The sequence below is a fragment of the Cebidichthys violaceus genome, unplaced genomic scaffold, assembly GCF_023349555.1.
Source record: "Cebidichthys violaceus isolate CVI_PGR_0920_01 unplaced genomic scaffold, fCebVio1.0.p SCAF_110, whole genome shotgun sequence".
NCBI classification, from domain to species: Eukaryota; Metazoa; Chordata; class Actinopteri; order Perciformes; family Stichaeidae; genus Cebidichthys; species Cebidichthys violaceus.
Window position 1 is genome coordinate 431,584 of NW_027176275.1, and position 16,980 is coordinate 448,563.

The 16,980-nt window shown below is 44.8% G+C and overlaps 2 protein-coding genes across 2 annotated transcripts in view; both read right to left on the minus strand.

Annotated features, from left to right (window-relative positions):
- LOC137868419 (immunoglobulin-like and fibronectin type III domain-containing protein 1) overlaps window positions 1-2,779 on the minus strand; it is a 54,180-nt gene extending 51,401 nt beyond the window's left edge. The window contains exon 1 of the mRNA XM_068705192.1: window positions 2,710-2,779. Within this exon, the coding sequence (XP_068561293.1) occupies window positions 2,710-2,779 (70 nt within the window). The remainder of the gene's footprint in view (window positions 1-2,709) is intronic.
- The window catches only part of LOC137868420 (metabotropic glutamate receptor 4-like), a 35,404-nt gene continuing 20,362 nt past the window's right edge, over window positions 1,939-16,980 (minus strand). Inside the window, 4 exon segments of the mRNA XM_068705193.1 lie at window positions 1,939-3,361; window positions 6,489-6,735; window positions 10,906-11,841; window positions 13,367-13,503. Coding sequence (XP_068561294.1) covers window positions 3,312-3,361; window positions 6,489-6,735; window positions 10,906-11,841; window positions 13,367-13,503 — 1,370 coding nt within the window. The 3' untranslated portion in view covers window positions 1,939-3,311.

Consider the following 16,980-nt stretch of genomic DNA (forward strand, 5'->3'; position numbering starts at 1 on the left):
AAATGTCCGTATGTAATGTTACATAATCAGAGATTGAATTGAATAGATGGGCCTCATTGTCACAGATCCAGCTCTCTCTCTCTGAGTCCGCATCGGTGCTTAACTCACTTCACTTTACGACAACAAGGTCGTTGATTCTTCAACACGTTGCAGGTTTTAATGCATTTCATGCATCTTGTGATCGTTCGCAGCACATCCTGACACTGAAGAAGCTGGAATCTAGAACATGTTTGACACTTGTTGATTGATAAATGACCTCAACAGTTTTCAGATCATCTGTTCTCTGTCAATCAGCTCCGATTTGTAACAGAACTCTGAACACCTGTTCTGAGGCAATCGCTCGTTCAAACATCCTGTCTGTGCGTCAATTAAAATCCCATCAAATCACACGGCATGCTTTTACTTCCATATAGATTCTGCATTCAGGGTTTGATTACTGATGATGATTTCTTTGACACCGATGCTTAAGAAGAACACGCGGTCACACTTCATTAGCAAAACAGTCTTTTATTAGAAATATCTTGTATAAAAATGAACATGCTCTACACATTGTAATTTTTTTTTCTATAGATAATTCATAAATATCCAGGCACTGTATTTCTTTTTTTTTTTAATCTTTTTTTTTTTTTATATATATATTTCAGTACATAAAGCAGACAGGATCAATCCATTGTAATAACGTACATTAACTTGCCACTTAGTTTCAGTCAGCACTTACATATTCTATTTTTGTAACACAGACAAAGTGTTTTAGAAAAATAAAGGGGAGGTAGGGGGGGGGGGGGGGGGTGGCAAAAAAAACAAAAAAAAAAGCAGAAAATTATCATATTCACAAACACAAACAATCCCACAAACAATACTTTTATCAACTGATGAGAAAACAACATTTGCAGCAACACCGTAGACTTTTGTTGAAGCTGAGAGAATCGTGGGAACCGGAGTATTAGATATTAGATATTAATAATCCTCTGCAGTCGTTTTCCCTCCTGGACGTTACACCGTTCCTCTCAGATTGTTCACATGACTTGTTATGAGTTTTGACATGCAACATACATATTTTTGCATCGCTGAGGAATAACATTTAAATGAGGGGGGGAGGGGGGGGAGGGGGGGGGGGGGGGGGAATACCAGAGTCCCTTTTTTTTAAAATGACAAACACTTTTTGGAGACTTGGGACAGAAATGGAGTTTACACACTTAATTATAAATTGCACACCGAGTCTCGCCGATCGTTTGAACAGAACACACTGGAACGGTAATGGATGCGACATAAAACGGACACCGTGAAGGAGCCGCGGAAAGAGCGGCGGCGAGTAGTTTAATGAGGAACATGAGGCACAGAATGGAGGCACCGGCCTTTATTGATCAAGCAGCTGTACATTCTCCCCTTTTCATCTCCGGATGAATAATCCATATTAGACGAGACTGAGCTGCGATTATCAATTTAAAATAAGCGTAGCGATGATGAATGAGCCTAAGAAGCTGAATAGAGTTGTAGATGTGTTGGCGACTCTTAACGCAGGCTAAATTAAGCGATTCATGTTTTCACCAAAATACTATTTAGGATTCGTGGGGGATATTTAAACGGAGCCTAAAATGCTTGTGTTGGGTCTGTTGAAAGGTAAAACACCGAGGTCCTTTGCATGTCATCCACATAATTATCTTTGAACATTTCAAAGGTTTTGCACCTTTTTTTTTATTATCCCCAAAATGGGTCTTCATGCCGCGTATAGCTGCACGAGCCTAATTTTGTACCCAAAATACTATTAAAAAAAAAAAAACTCTCATTAGCAATTTCCACTGCGGCCGTGAAATTCATGACTCAGAAAAAGGAGAATAAAAATCCTTTTTTTTTTTTTTTTTTTTTCCCGGGAACACAGATTACGTGTGCATCCATCACGGATCATAAGAGGTCCCCCCCCCCCCGTGTGATCCCGGGCTGCGTTAATCCATCACGCCGTGAGCTTTAATATACATCTGGTACCACAGCAGACCCGTGTGTACCTTTTGAGTCCTTCACAAATCAAGTGGTAAGTGACAGAACAGACGGTTGTTCCAGCTCCGCCGCTATAAAAAAAAAATAAAAAATGATGAACACTAAATTGTAAATTGTACATCACAATAAAATCGACGAATATTAGCAAAGACAGGATAATAAAGAAATAACAGTTGGTGTAATTTATTGGAAGGAATGGCAAAATGTGTGTGTTATTGTGGCAGGAATTGGACCTTTGCTGGGCGGAAAAGTTTAACGAAATCCGAACTCTCACAATCATTCAACTGCTTGGCGGAAGGCTTGGACATGATGAATAAAGGCCAGTGAGTCAACAGGTTCTTTAGGTCCCGGCTGACGTTAATGGAGTGCGGTGTGAACTGTGAAGGTATTCCAATGTTCAATGTTGCGTTTGGATTAGCTCCTATTTTTTAATTTTTTTTTACTTTTTATTTTTTTTAGTTGAAATGCCTCTGGGTTCAGCAGAGGGTAACGGTCCAACATGACATCTCCACAGTGAACGACGACCGTGACAAATGTTGCATTCCAAAGACGTTGACGACACACAGCACAGTTACACGTGATGCTCCCAACAAGCATGCTCTGGGACTGTACACTAGGGGGGGGGAGTTTGCCTGAAGATGACGGCATCGGCATCATCATCATCGTCGTCGTCGTCATTTTTATGAAACATTTATCCAAAAGAAAAGAAAAAACCTGGGATGACCCACTGCTTTTTGTGTCGGTTGTCTCGTGGAGGAACGCTGGGTGTGCTGTAGTAAGGCATGTCGTCTGAAGAGCACTGCAGCTTTCAAACCCCAATAATACCAGTAACCAAAAAATAATGACTTTATTTTTTTTTTATACCGTTTCATCTCGTGGACTGCATTTGACTTGAGCGAAAACAGAACCTCCCCCCCCCCGATTCGGCCTCAGATCAGAACTGGAACTGTGTGCTTTACGCTTCAGAACGGAAAACAACGCGTCGCCTCCAGCTGGTTCGGTCGTCTGGAGACGTCGCCGCTCGCTCAGAAAGGGTGGGAAGAGGAAAATGAACCGTCCGACCTCCCTCCTGCAGAACTACCAATTTCTCATAAACTCGCCATTCAAGCCTTTTTACCTGATTCTCTTAAAAAAATACGATATCCATTCTATTCATGGAGTGACAAATTCCCATCTTTTCCACCTTCCAAGTCCTTCTCCTGCTGTTGCAGCTTTTGGAAGTCCTCCAGCAATTTCCCCCTCCGGTATTCCCCAGAATCAGGTGATTTCTCCTCAGGCAGGCCCCTGGCTCCGCCCTCCTCTGTTCGTCCCTTGGCTTAGATGGCATGGTTACTGTAGCTTATGTATGTCTGCTTGGAAGCCAACGCTGTAGAGGTGGAGGTAGGAAGCGGGAGAAGGAAAGGAGAGGGTTAAAAAATTTTTTTTTTAAAAATGCAGCGGGTGAGATTCAGAGTAGGCATGCAACGGTAATCTGTCAGCGCAGATGTTGGCGTCCAGATTGATGGGGAGTTCTATTTACGGATACCTTCGTCAAACGAAGCGGAACCAATCGTAACAGCAGGGTGTCGTAATGGGAACGCTGCATCTACAGCGATGACACCTCCTCTGTCATTGTGTCGCGTTTAAACGGAATTTGCGAATCTGAAGGAAGTCGAAATTTGACTGATTTAGAACAAACTGTTGTAACGATGCAAAAACGATAAATATCTAAAATAGATTAGGACGTTTAATTAATGTTCCATTAATCTTCTCCAATTACTGGATTAATTGTTTAATTTCTGAAATGTATTGAAAAATATGAGTTCAAAATGACATCTTTAGATTTACTGTTTTGTCCAACCAAATAATAATAAAAAATATTCAATGTACAATGACTGAAAATAGAGAAATCCTCACGTTTAAGAGGCCTGAACCAAAGAATATTTGGAATTTTTGCTTGTAAAAAAATAATAGTTACTGATTCATTTTCTGCCAATCAACCAACAGATAAATCAAGTTATTGTTTCATCTCTAAAAGGAAAATAGATTTTACACAACATGATAGCAGATGGGTAGAAAAGAACTGCTGCTGGGTGTTGGTTGACAGTGATGCTAGTCTCTGTGGTCATATCACTGTGATTAGACCTGCTATTACAGCAGCGTTAATGAAGTCAGGGACTCTTCTCTTCATAGTGTTTTCCTCACAGCTGATTGTCACAAAAAGCACCCCATAGAGCCGCCGATCAGATCACAGCGTTGGTATTAAAAAATGCAATGGTGAGTCTTTTTTTCGCCGCATGCAGAGACCCCCGAGGTTTCCTCTGTGCACCGAGCAGAACATGCAGCAGCGTCTACGGTCATCAAGCGTATTAAGACGACATGTGATCTGACTTGGCACCCTAAGTGTTTTTCATCCATCGTTACTCTTTAACATTCGTGTTTTTTTTTTTCGTGGAATTTTTGATCAGCTGTGAATAAAAACACATGAGACAGACGACCGGAGGGCAGAACCACAGTGACCAAAACAAGCCCACGAACACCACTGTCACACTACCTGTGTGTGTGTGTGTGTGTGTGTGTGTGTGTGTGTGTGTGTGTGTGTGTGTGTGTGTGTGTGTGTGTGTGTGTGTGTGTGTGTGTGTGTGTGTGTGTGTGTGTAGCCATGCTCCAAAGCCCACGCAGTATGTCGTTTGTGCCATTATTTTTTTTTGTGTGTTTTTTTTCCTCTATATAAATAAAGCTGTCCTCAGCCAGCATGCTCTTGGTGTGGTGGTAATCACACTACCAATCTGCCAATCTGCCCACAGCAGTGTTGGCTGATTGAATATGTCAGAGGGGATGAATCCAATCAGAAGACGGCTGAGAGCCAGAGCCAAAAGTGCCGTCGAGGAGACGCATGTAATGGTAAATGTTTCTGTGTATTTGTCCGTGCCACGTTGGGTGTACGAATATATGGAGGGGGGGGGGGCATTGTCGCCATTTTATCCAAAGCATAGAAGCATTGATAAATGAACCTTATTTGAATATTTATGCGCTGCAAGGCCAAGATAAAGAATAGATGGTCCAGAAAGAATTGGAGCTGGCAGACCCATCTGTCTTTTCCCATTCCCTCTTATTGTTGTTGTCCCGCAAATTCCTTCTTTTTTGTCAACGTGGGGTGGGGGGGGGACGGACAAATTGCCGGGGGACACGTGGCTATCGCTTGTCTCCTGCACTCAGACGGAGCGGTGCCATCTTCCCCGCACTTAACAGACTTTTACCTTGCCGGAATTTGCCATTTCGCAAAGCGCCGGGGTCGACCAACAGCGCCGACCCGAGTTTAACGTCTGTCGTGTCGAGGGTGGATTTTGTGAGGGTGTGATTACTCGCCCGGTGTCATTCAGGGTGCTGTATTTAAGCCGGAGGGGGTGGGGGTGGGGGGGGCAGCCGGGATGCTTTGTGGCAGGCACGGGTGTGGTGGTGAACATTAGCAGAAATAAAAAAAAAAGTCATGGTCTAATCAGGTTACCTGAGAAGTCTAAAGTCCCTCACAAGGCTCCCCTCCCTCAACACAGTCTGACACACACACACACACACACACACACACACACACACACACACACACACACACAAGCACAAAGAGCAGTTGTTAGATTCACAGTTCAGACCAGAGGGCGAGATCAGCGCCTATGAATGGGCTCTATAATGGGATGAGACACGGCGACTCCATTCTGAGGTCGGGAGAAAAAGAAAAAGAAAAAGGCATTCCTACAAGTGTGGGTCTTTCGCTCTAATACACACATCGTTCTACGCTGTTGAGCCCGTCAAGAGTCCAGAATCAGGACTTTCGGTAATCAGAACCTTGTGTGGTTTGCTTGATTGGATGTAACCACAGCCCCACACAGAGGACGGCCGTCTCGTACACTTCATCGTGTTGATTTGAAATCGCCTCCCCCCCCCCCCCCCCCCCCCCCCCCCACCCCACCCCAACACTGAGCTACCTTCTCCCCTTAGTTCCTTTTCAGAAGTCGGAATAATGTGGGCGCTCTGTCACACCTCCAGATTCACAAATCCAGTGTGGTCTGAGGTGAAACAGGAAAGTTACTTCCTGTTTCTGTCGAGCACATTTTTTTTTTGGTATTTGGATATTGCACATAAGCTGCCCGCTGTCAGTCGACTAATTGGTCGTTTGGATCTTAGTCTACTGAGAATTCTTTAGTCAGTTTTTTTGAATACTTTTTCAGGCCGAATGACATATTTCCAAGAAACGTACAAGCTCATCTCTGGTCAGTGGAGATACTCTGATCTGTCGATTACTAACAACTGATTGGTCGATCGGTGTTAATGGACTTTTTTTTAAATATCTGCAATGGATCAGAAACTATAATAATAATAATACCACTTAAATTGCCACTGAAATAATCCCCTAATTTCTGACTTTTGTCAGCATAACATCAACCCCTGGTCGAGGTTCTCCGGATCACATTTGACTCGTTCCCTTTTCTCCTCATTGCCCCGTCAGGTGTCACACCAACCTTGCGTTTCGAGGCTTTCACAGAGTTCGGACTTGGCCTCTCCGTTGGGCCTCAGGCCGCCTTTGGGGTTGAACTTGTTGGACATGGTGGCTGCAGTGACCACAGCCTTCAGGCTGCGCTTTCTCTTCGGTACGTTCTGCTCCGGATGGAAGAGAACCACGTAGACCTTGGGCATGTAGAGCATCCCCAGGGAGACCGACGCGCTGAGGCTCACGGAGATGGTCAGGGTCGTGGTCTGGATGTACATCTGCGTTGTGGAAGAGACACAAGCAAACAGGGAGTCATTTGTCGAGGCTGACGGAGCACACTCACTGTGGAAAATCAAATTCACGTCTTTTTATTCTGAGAGCCAATTTTCAAATAAAGCTGCGGGAAGAAGAATGGTTGGTGACGGCCGTGAATGTATTGCTTTCAATAGACTGAGGCTTTTAAAACGTCGCCTGAAGGACAGACTCCACCATCGTCAGGTAACAGATGAAGACGGTAACATTTTCATGTAAATCACAGCTTCACACGTAGGAGAACCTCACTTTTGGAGCGTTCCTTTCAGGTGCTGGGTCATCACCCCCTGACCTCGTTTGCTTATTTATTACACAGGACTAATAGCGGTGCCCCACTGCCAGGCGTATTGATGTCTTTTACCCCCCCGAGCTTTTAGACAACCGCACAGGAACTGTGTGCTTTCTGAAGCCAGTGACAGCTGCAGCTCACAGCTTGGGTAGCAGATATACGGCCGCAGGCGAAAACTCCCGCCGTGGATCGGAGGGAAAAACATCCTACAGCGTATTAAAAGTGCCTGCAAGTGATTTTTCAGTTATGATAATCATCCCAGAGCTCAGAACACAGTCCGTCTCTTGATTTTTGTTTGACGTAGGGAATGTGGCGAGTCAGGTAGGTCCTATTTGATTTTGATATCAACACATTCATGTCAAATGGGATTAAATCATTTCTTTAGATTAAAAGTGAACTTCATCAAAGTGACGAATTTCATCGTTATCATTACCGCTCCATCTTCTCACAGTGACCTGGTTAATTAGAGAACAGTTGACTTTGCCTCTCGGAATAAGATGGCGGGGGGGTGGGGGGGCGGGGGGGGTGTTCCTCTGAAGTTGACGAACACGAGGCGAAGAGCGTACAGCTGGCAGACATCCTTCAGAGAGATTGGCCCGAGGTTTTGTCTGACATTACATTTGCAAACATCACAAATGACTGAGTCTCTTGGCATGAGAATAGCCCACAGGGCCCTGAACCACCAGCATGTCAACGGTTATAAATTGTTTGTGTCCCACTGTGGGGTCATGACATATGTTGTTTGTATATCAGCTCGTGCAACATATTTATCTTCGCATTTCAAGATGCTTACAATTTTTTTATTTATTTTTTTTTTTTACAAACCTTTGCAGACCATCTTAAGGCTTTAGGTACATGTCAGTGAAACGAGCTACAGTATACGCTGTGACAGCATTATTTTATTGTGTTTGTTTGTGTGTGCATGCTGCTGGTGGGACCTTATCTTATTGGGCACTCAGTTCTAGAGGGAAAGCAAAGATGTACAATATGAAATAAATAGCAGTGACTGATATATGTTGATGTGATAAAGAAACAAAAAACTACAGAGACGCCTTGGACAAATTAAGTGCCCTAAAGCCATGTCGGTGCCAAATGGAAGTGATCGGGCATTGTGTTCCATCATACTGCAATGCTAGCATTCCTAGGTGAAGGTGTGTGTGTGTGTGTGTGTGTGTGTGTGTGTGTGTGTGTGTGTGTGTGTGTGTGTGTGTGTGTGTGTGTGTGTGTGTGTGTGTGTGTGTGTGTGTGTGTGTGTGGGGGTTGTAATCACCTGAGAAGATTACACCCGTGGTGAGAGTTCGGGAACAATATTGCCGCCCCTCTGGAGAACAGAGTAGAGTCACTCTGCGAGGAGAGCCAGGACCCCCTTTTGTCCACTCTTCCATCGGCCCCCGGTGACATAAATTTTCTCTGACACGCCGATATGATTGCCAATCTGCTCCATCGGTGCAGCGGGGGGGGGGGCAGGAAGCCTCAGAAGGCTCCACCATTATGAAGTTTCTCCGGAGCAGGATTGCTCTTTTTATGTCATTAGGGATCAAATCGCTCGTCCTGACAGCTGCCAGAGCTGTCGCTACCTTCACACGGGGCATGCAAACAGGAACACACAACCAACACTGCTCCTCCAGGTCCTAGCGCCCACACATTTGGGCTTTGGGTTTTCTGAATATAACTAATTTTTTTTTATGCCTATATTTCACGTCAAAGAAGAAGCTCTGTGTTAGAAGATCAGGGCTCTCTCCACGTTGTGGGGTTTTGGAACGTCGATGGAGTTCACAGGGTCCCGCTCCACACCGCCCACGTTGAAATTCGACAACATTGCGGCCACACACACACACACACACACACACACACACACACACACACACACACACACACACACACACACACACACATTCAGGAGCTCCTAGCCTGTGATCCCTGTATATCGAGTTCAGACTAGCCCTGTGTGAGCGTGCTCGGCCTCACGGCACGGCCAATCGACAAAGATTGAATAAAAGCTGTGTTGCACTCCCAGACCGTCGGAGGCGTTGGAGGACATGTTTTGTGCGCGCTGTCGTGAGCGATGAACGTCAAGAGTCACGGCACGAGCTGTGACGGATCGTGGCCCGGCTAGTTTTTTGTTGGCTGCGTGGCCAAACAAACCCCCTGCAGCCGGCGATCCGCGGCGGCTTTCTAAGCCAGCACATGTTTTGGCGAGAGGCCGATAATTTGTCAAAAAAAAAATGAATAAAATCGACCCGCAAATGACCTCCCATATTTCACCAGACACAGAGCACATGTGTTACTATTAGTCTCGTGCTTGTCTCGGTGATTTTGGGGTTGTTTTTATGTTGTTTTTGTTTTCTTGCTTTGAAGAATGGATTACTTATTAATGGTGTCCATCAGAGAAAGATGAATCAATAAATAGGATACAATCCATCTGAGGGAAGTAAAGTAAACTTCTCTGAAAAATGGAAAATCAAAAAGAAGGACCTCAGGTTTTCAGGACCTTGTGTAATAATCCTGATAGCTCCTGGTGTGCTCTTTTACAGATTGTATGATTTTTTTATGGTGCGCTGTAAGTTAACATGACCGTCATCCTCTGTTATAACAACATAAGTCTCGGATCGGATCGAAAACTGAAGATTGAGAATGACTTCTCTGCTCTTCAATGGTGGAGACACGAGTGAAGGCTATTTTCTATTTAGTTTTCATTCATTTGTATTTATTTTTGGCCCAAAAATGTGAGAAAAGCTCGCGTGCGTTTCCTCACAACCTCACAGCGTCGGGCAACAGCTCTGCCGCCTGTTGATCCTGAGGAAAACACAGCGGGCGCAGAGGACCTAATGGATTCTGATCCAAACGGAGAGCAAAGGAAACCCAAATCCCCAACTCTCTCTTCCTGATCTTCTGCCTGTGATGGAATGTTCCTCCTGTGTTACCTGGCAGGCTGATACTGAAATGTGAAGATCACAACTTGCATTATATTTGTCCAATATTGTTGTTGGGCCGCCATACATTTAGTAGCAAACCAGTCATTTGGCGATAGTCGTATTTCTTTTAGGAGAACAGAGAGTTTCCATTCCTGAAGTTTGTCCGAGAGCATTCGCCTCTTTTATTACTTTACCAGAACAAAGTGTCCATGCACACATTTTCTCTTCTTTATTTTGTCGCTTCATAAGATACTCCTTTATGTTGTCGGCAGTATTAAGAATGCTATTAAGTTTATTACGCAGCGCCCAACAGTAGTATTCCCAGAACCGATGCCTCCATTGCTTGACTTCTTCCTGCTCTGTCGATGCACCTCTGTGTCGAGCAACCTCTAAAACTGTAAGAGGTTATTTGTGACAAGCGACATCATCATCGTCATCATCATCATCATCATCAGCCAACAGTGATTTCTGTGCTACTTCACAAACCCGTGGCACCTGTTTTTGTTTCCGCGGCGAATTGACTGCTCAGTATTCCCGCCCAGTAAAGCTGAATCAAACGCGGGACACAGAAACGCAATTACAGAAAACATATCCAAGCAAACTTGAGGCGAATGAATTATCCCTCAAGACGGCTCTAAAAGCCTTGTAATCCCCACGGCGGTCGCACAAAGCCCATCGTCTCATGATGAGTAATGGCAGCATCCGCAAACACGAGAGGCCGACGCTGCACGACAAACATAATTTGAGTGGCCATTTTGCTCACAATGAGGCGCGTAGGAAGTCCAAATGGAAAACTGACATCCAACACGCACTCATTGTGTTCTTTCTTAGATACAATTGATGAAAGCTAAGGGACGACGTTGGCATCTGTGTCGGAATTTAAAAGAGTTAATTTGTAACAAAATGAGGCAAAACTGGTAAAAAAAAATTACCTTTTCTGCCGATTGCGAGGTCCCGAAGAAGATGGGGATGAAGGCGAGCCACACGATGCAGGTGGTGTACATGGTGAAGCCGATGGGCTTGGCCTCGTTGAAGGTCTCGGGAACCCCCCTGGTCTTGATGGCGTACACCGTGCAGGTGACCATCAGCAGCATGCTGTAACCCAGCAGACAGATGAGGGACAGGTCCGATATGTCGCACTTCAGAACGCCGCGGGCCATCTTGGGATTGGCCGTGCGCTGATCCTCGTAGTCGATGATGGCCTGGGACGGGTCGACGCCGAACCAGACGCACACTCCGAGCAGCTGCACCGAAATCAGGCTGAAGGTGATGACCAGCTGGGAGGCCGGGGAGATGAACCGGGGGGCGCTGACCGACATCTTGCCCTGCTCGAAAATCCGGTAGATCCGGTTCGTCTTGGTGAGCAGCGCCGCGTAGCTTATGCTCATGCCCAGGCCCAGGAAAATCCTCCGCAGGGAGCAAATCACCACGTCGGGGGCGGAGATCATGAGGAAGGTGGTGGCGTAGCACAGAAAGATGCCCGTCAGCAACACGTAGCTCAGCTCCCGACCCGACGCCTTCACGATCGGCGTGTCGTTGTAGCGCACGAAGGTGACGACGACGAACAGGGTGGCCATGATGCCCAGGACGGCGATGAGGACCGGGATCACGGCCCACCCGGAGCTCCACTCCAGCTTGACGATGGGGATGGGGTCGCAGCCGGTGTTGTTGGCGTTGGGCCGCAAATCGAAGCGGCACATTTTGCAGGTGTACGTGTCGGCCTGATACTGGTAGCCGTCGCAGTTCTCGCAGTGCCAACAGCACGGGATTCCCTTCACCGTCTTCTTGCGCTGCCCGGGCCGGCAGGGTTGGCTGCATATAGAGGACGGGACTTGTTGGGTCGCGCCGGGCCACTGCATTTCATTGGTCTGGAGGGGAACGTATCGAGATGTTACCGGGTTTATTCCACCACACCGTACCAATAATCTCAAATATTCACAGCCCTGAAATTCCAAACAAGGTGCAGTTCCTCAGAATGATCACATTTTTGACCAGCTCCCAATCAGAAATAAGGGTCAGTATAGCAAAAACATGAACGCCATTTACGACTTATCGTTACACCAATTACATAATGCATAATGCATGAGGACACATTTCAATTAACACTTGGTAGATTAGTTTACACACACACACACACACACACACACACACACACACACACACACACACACACACACACACACACACACACACAGAGAAGTGCATGATCGACTGAGCAAACTGTAAATGGGATATTCGCCACATGGAAGCTGCGGTTTATTTATTTTTTATCGAGGCATCATTGTGTTAACTCATCAAATTATAACTCAACAGGAAACAACTTTGCCGTTTAATTACTTACAAGGAATGCGCCGACTGGAGGACCTGCAGTACACGGTCTCGGTGCGGCGCCGCGGCGCCCGTTTCACTGACGTTACTCATTTAGTATTAATGCGGTGTGCAGGTGAAGTCGATCGGTATGCAGCCAGAGGCTCGGGACCCTCGATGTCCACAGTAATCTTAAAGCATGCCTACAGATTGTGCCGTCGCCGGGGGCTCATGTATAAATGATGCATAACGGCAACAAAACAAAAAAAAAAAAGGGGGGGGGATGCGTGAACATTGCTCCTCACGAAGTTTGGCATTTCACACAAAGCGATGTTGATGATAAACACATGCGAAGCTACAGATTCTGTGGTTCATGCATATGTTTATATCGTGGACTTTGTGTATTATTGTACCGTGTAATGGTGGCAAATGTCAAAATAAGGTTAATGCAAAAAAGGCTTTTTACTTCATTGGAGACCTACTTTTAGGGGCATAATTGTGAGTGGAAGAACACTCTGTGTTGACCCAAAGCTTTCCTGCATGTTTATACATTCTAACGCCAACCAGGAAGAGCGCGATTTATTATTAATAGCATTCCGTCGACCGTTGCCCTATAAAAAAAAAACCCCGACATAAGCTGGATGCAGCATTCAGCATTATCTTTGATAACGGCGATAAGTTATGAGGAGGTGAATAAACAAAGCTCTACTACCTGCAGCGACATTAACGTTGCTGTAAATGTCACATAAAACGGTTAAGAGGCTGCTTTGGCACTGTTGGAAGAAAATAAGCTCAAATTGAGAAGGTATATTTTGAGATTTCGGCTTATTCTGTTAATTGACGAAGGGGAATTCCTCCATTCGATATCTTTTTGTAGAGGAATAAAGGTCACAGCATTCAAAAAAAATTATATTTGTAAGTGTTTTGTCACGACTAAATGAGTTGAATTACTATTGAAATGCTAAACGACCAAATATTGGGTTATTTTTGCTGATGGAGGTATTGAGCGCGAACACTCCGCATGCTTCGCTTGTCAAACGATCAATCTTTCAGACATATTTTAAGCAATGTTTCAGGTATCCATACGTCCAAGTGGAGCTGATCGGTCCAGTGGCCGATGATCTTGTACTCTGTGGCGTTATTCGTCATCTGGTATTGGTAGATTTCATAGCGACCAGGAGCGTCTCCATTCACGTTGAAGACCACCGGGGTGCCAGCGATTCCTGAGGATGAAAAAAATATATGTAAATATATATATATATGTTATTGTTGTTTGAAGCTGAAGTCCAGTGTTGGACGTTACAGTACGAACTCAAGCAGTTCCCACAACGCTGTGAGATGCAATGAGGCTGCAAGGGGACTTCAGGCTAATGCTGTTCTAGTGTTAATGATGGGAGCAAAATAGATGTTGACAGCCATGTAGTCCTGGTCCTTTGAGGAGGGCCGGGGCTGCTGTCTGTTGCTGTTCCCACATCATTTCACACCCCCCTTCATTCTGCTCATTGCCCCGTTTGCTTGTTATCCACAAGGTCCCCACTCGGAGTGCTAACGAATGACGGCACTGATTTTGATTAGCACTTTGAGGTCTCTTGTCATCCCCGCGCTTCCTGTTGCCGAGCCAACCTACAAAAAAAAAAAAAAAAACAACCCCTCTCTGCGGCTTCGCGACGTGTTAGAAAATCGTGGCGAAAGGGAGCAAAAAAATTCACAGATTTAGTCACGAGAGCCCAGCGCCGAGTGAGGAAAAAGGCACCATTAATAGCATCCCCTTCTCTGTCCATTTGCTTCTACCATACTTGCCTTCTCTCCCTCAACGCGACCCTCTAATAAATGCCCTTCGTTAACTCACAGCTGAAATGTGTTCTGGATTGCTCAAAGGTCAATATTCGGATGTTGTGTACAGTAAATTCTAGAGCTACACTAAAGGGATAAGAGTGCTTCTTTTTTTGCAACAGAATAAAGGATGTTCATCACGTCCAGAAACCACCTCGGTGTTTTCCATCATTCGGGAGAGCGTTGTTCATGTTCCACAAGTATTGACTACGCTTCTCCTCTGTTGTAACATTACAAGGGAATTGTTTATTTTACTGTGTTGTTCCCTTGAGTATAGGTCACGGTATTGATTGTTGTTTGAGTCAGAGTTGGAAAGTTGCGAGTCGGGCTCCGGAGACCAGATTCATTTTCTCCCTTCTGCAGATTTCTGTGTGTCAGAGGTCTGATCAGAACCCGTAGGGTCTAATTGCATTAGTGTAATCCTGCTGCATTATCTAGAGGGCATGTCTAAGACAACAGCAGGCAGTCATGTGCAATTATGAACATTTTTCTTGCCCATCTCAGCAATACAGGGAATTGAGTGGGATGTACGCTACTACTAATTTGATCGCCTTAATCGATTAGTTTCACCTCTTGCAGAAAAAAAAAAGACACGGCGTGTTTCGTGCAGAGCCAGCAAACATTGGCAAACGGCTCGTTCTATTAACCGGGTCACATTTTTGAGGAAACGCTGCATAATAAGTGTTTCCTCAAAAAAACATGTGAATTAGAGGGGGGGGGGGGGGAAACCACACCGTCAACAGCTGCAGCTCTGCCCAAAGGCACCAAAAAATGGAATGGTCACAGTAAAAGATGTTAATTAAACTCTAAAGTGGGTTCAAAAATGTGTGTGTAAAATTCTGTTAATACTTTGAGAGCTAAACTAACACAACTGTACTGTGTGTACTGACTGTACTTTTACAAACAGGCAATTATAAATAAGATGAGAACAAATGAACATGTAAATATGATTCACATTTACTCATTGCAGCTGTGAAGTGGTGGTGTAACGGACCGCTGTCCATTCGTGATCCGTACGGATCCCCCCTCAGGGTTCAGCACGTATGTGAACCGCGGATTAATTACACAGTTTCACGTTAATCATCGCAGTGTGAAATAAAGTTTTACCGCCGATCGTTATCCGCCGATATTCTGTCAAATATTCAATCAGGACATCGGCGTTTAAGCTTCGCTAGTCGCCGATCTCTGATAGTGTTACATTGTAAACAACCAATCAGTGTTTCAATTGACAGAGCTAACGGTAACAACACCGCTAACGGTAACCACACCGCTAATGGTAACAACACCACTAAAGGTAACAACACTGCTAAAGGTAACAACTCCGCTAACGGTAACAACACCGCTAAAGGTAACAACACCGCTAACGGTAATAACACTGCTAAAGGTAACAACACCGCTAACGGTAACAACACCGCTAAAGGTAACAACACCGCTAACGGTAACAACACCGCTAACGGTAATAACACCGCTAAAGGTAACAACACCGCTAACAGCTAACGTACGAAGGGTTCGTTCAGTTCATGATGCGTTCAGGCTCTGTTGAGTAACTCTCATTAAATATAGTGTTGGTGAGTTGTTTGAAAGAGATGTTTTTACAACAACAAAAATAGATATTAGAGATGGATTATGACTACGTAAGAAGTGTATAAAAAACCTCTCTAAAAGTTATATTTGCTCCTTTTTTTCTGTTGTGCTGAACCGGTCTGGTGAACTGGTCACTACTACTGTGAAGCTGAGCTTTGTTTGTGATCCATCAAATGAAATTTGGTCAAAATCTTCCGAGCCACGACTAGTGTGCTAGTTCCAAACCTCCTGATGTTTACCGTCCATTTTAAAGCTGCTTTATTGAAGGAGACGCAGTGAAAGCTCGACTCACCCTCTCTTAAGAATTGATAATGTATTCAAAACAAAACAGTAATTTCCAATATGTCACGTTTGCAGTTTTAAAAAGAATTACTCTTCCACTCCGTTAAAAGCCATTAGCCAAAGCCACGAGAAATCCAATGTGTTTACAAATGTTGTATGAAAACTAATCAAAACTAGATGCTAGATTCTGCCGTTGCACTTAAAAAGCATAGAGGTGGTTTCCAGTGAATTTGATGAAGGCATTTGCTGCAAACCGAACAATACGAGTGAAAGAAAACAGAATTACCACGCTTCTCTCCTAAATGCAAAGCTTTGATTTAGAAATACAAAGATTCAGAGCCGCTGGAGACTGTAATTTATTTCTATTGTAAATGGAAGCCGGGTCTTACATGGTTATTAGGCGTTTAATTGGCCAGAGTTAAGGACCGATCGTGGGGTTGATTATCTTTTCAGCGTTCCCTCTCTAATGACACTGACCTCAGGAATAGTTTAGCCTCTCAAACTGTATCCTCACAAGTTTCTGCACTGCTTAATATTCCTTCCTTCTTTCCTTCCTTCCTTCCCTGGCTAGATCCTTTGCTAAGCTCTATGCACATTCTTTAAATCAAGACCCTTTTTACAGGCAGTTTGCTTTGGTCTGAGCAGAGAGATAAATCGACCGTTTACACACTATATACACTGAATAATGTATGAATCATGTGACTCAAGTGCTTCCTCAAGTTACATCCAAATCAAATTAGTAATCAAAACCTCACGACAACGGGCCGATCAAAATGACATTGTAAACCCGATGTTACGGCCAACTTTTAATCACAACACTTTTAATCACGGCCTCACTATCGGGTTTACGTGTCCTCGGGAAAACTAGCACCGAGTGCAACCGGCTTCACTGGGATCACAATCTTAATGCGTCGATAAGCATCGACTTCATCTACAATATCTGCAGCGCTCGGCTTTTCAGTCGGCGTGGACGTCCGTCGAGAATTCCCAGCATACACTGG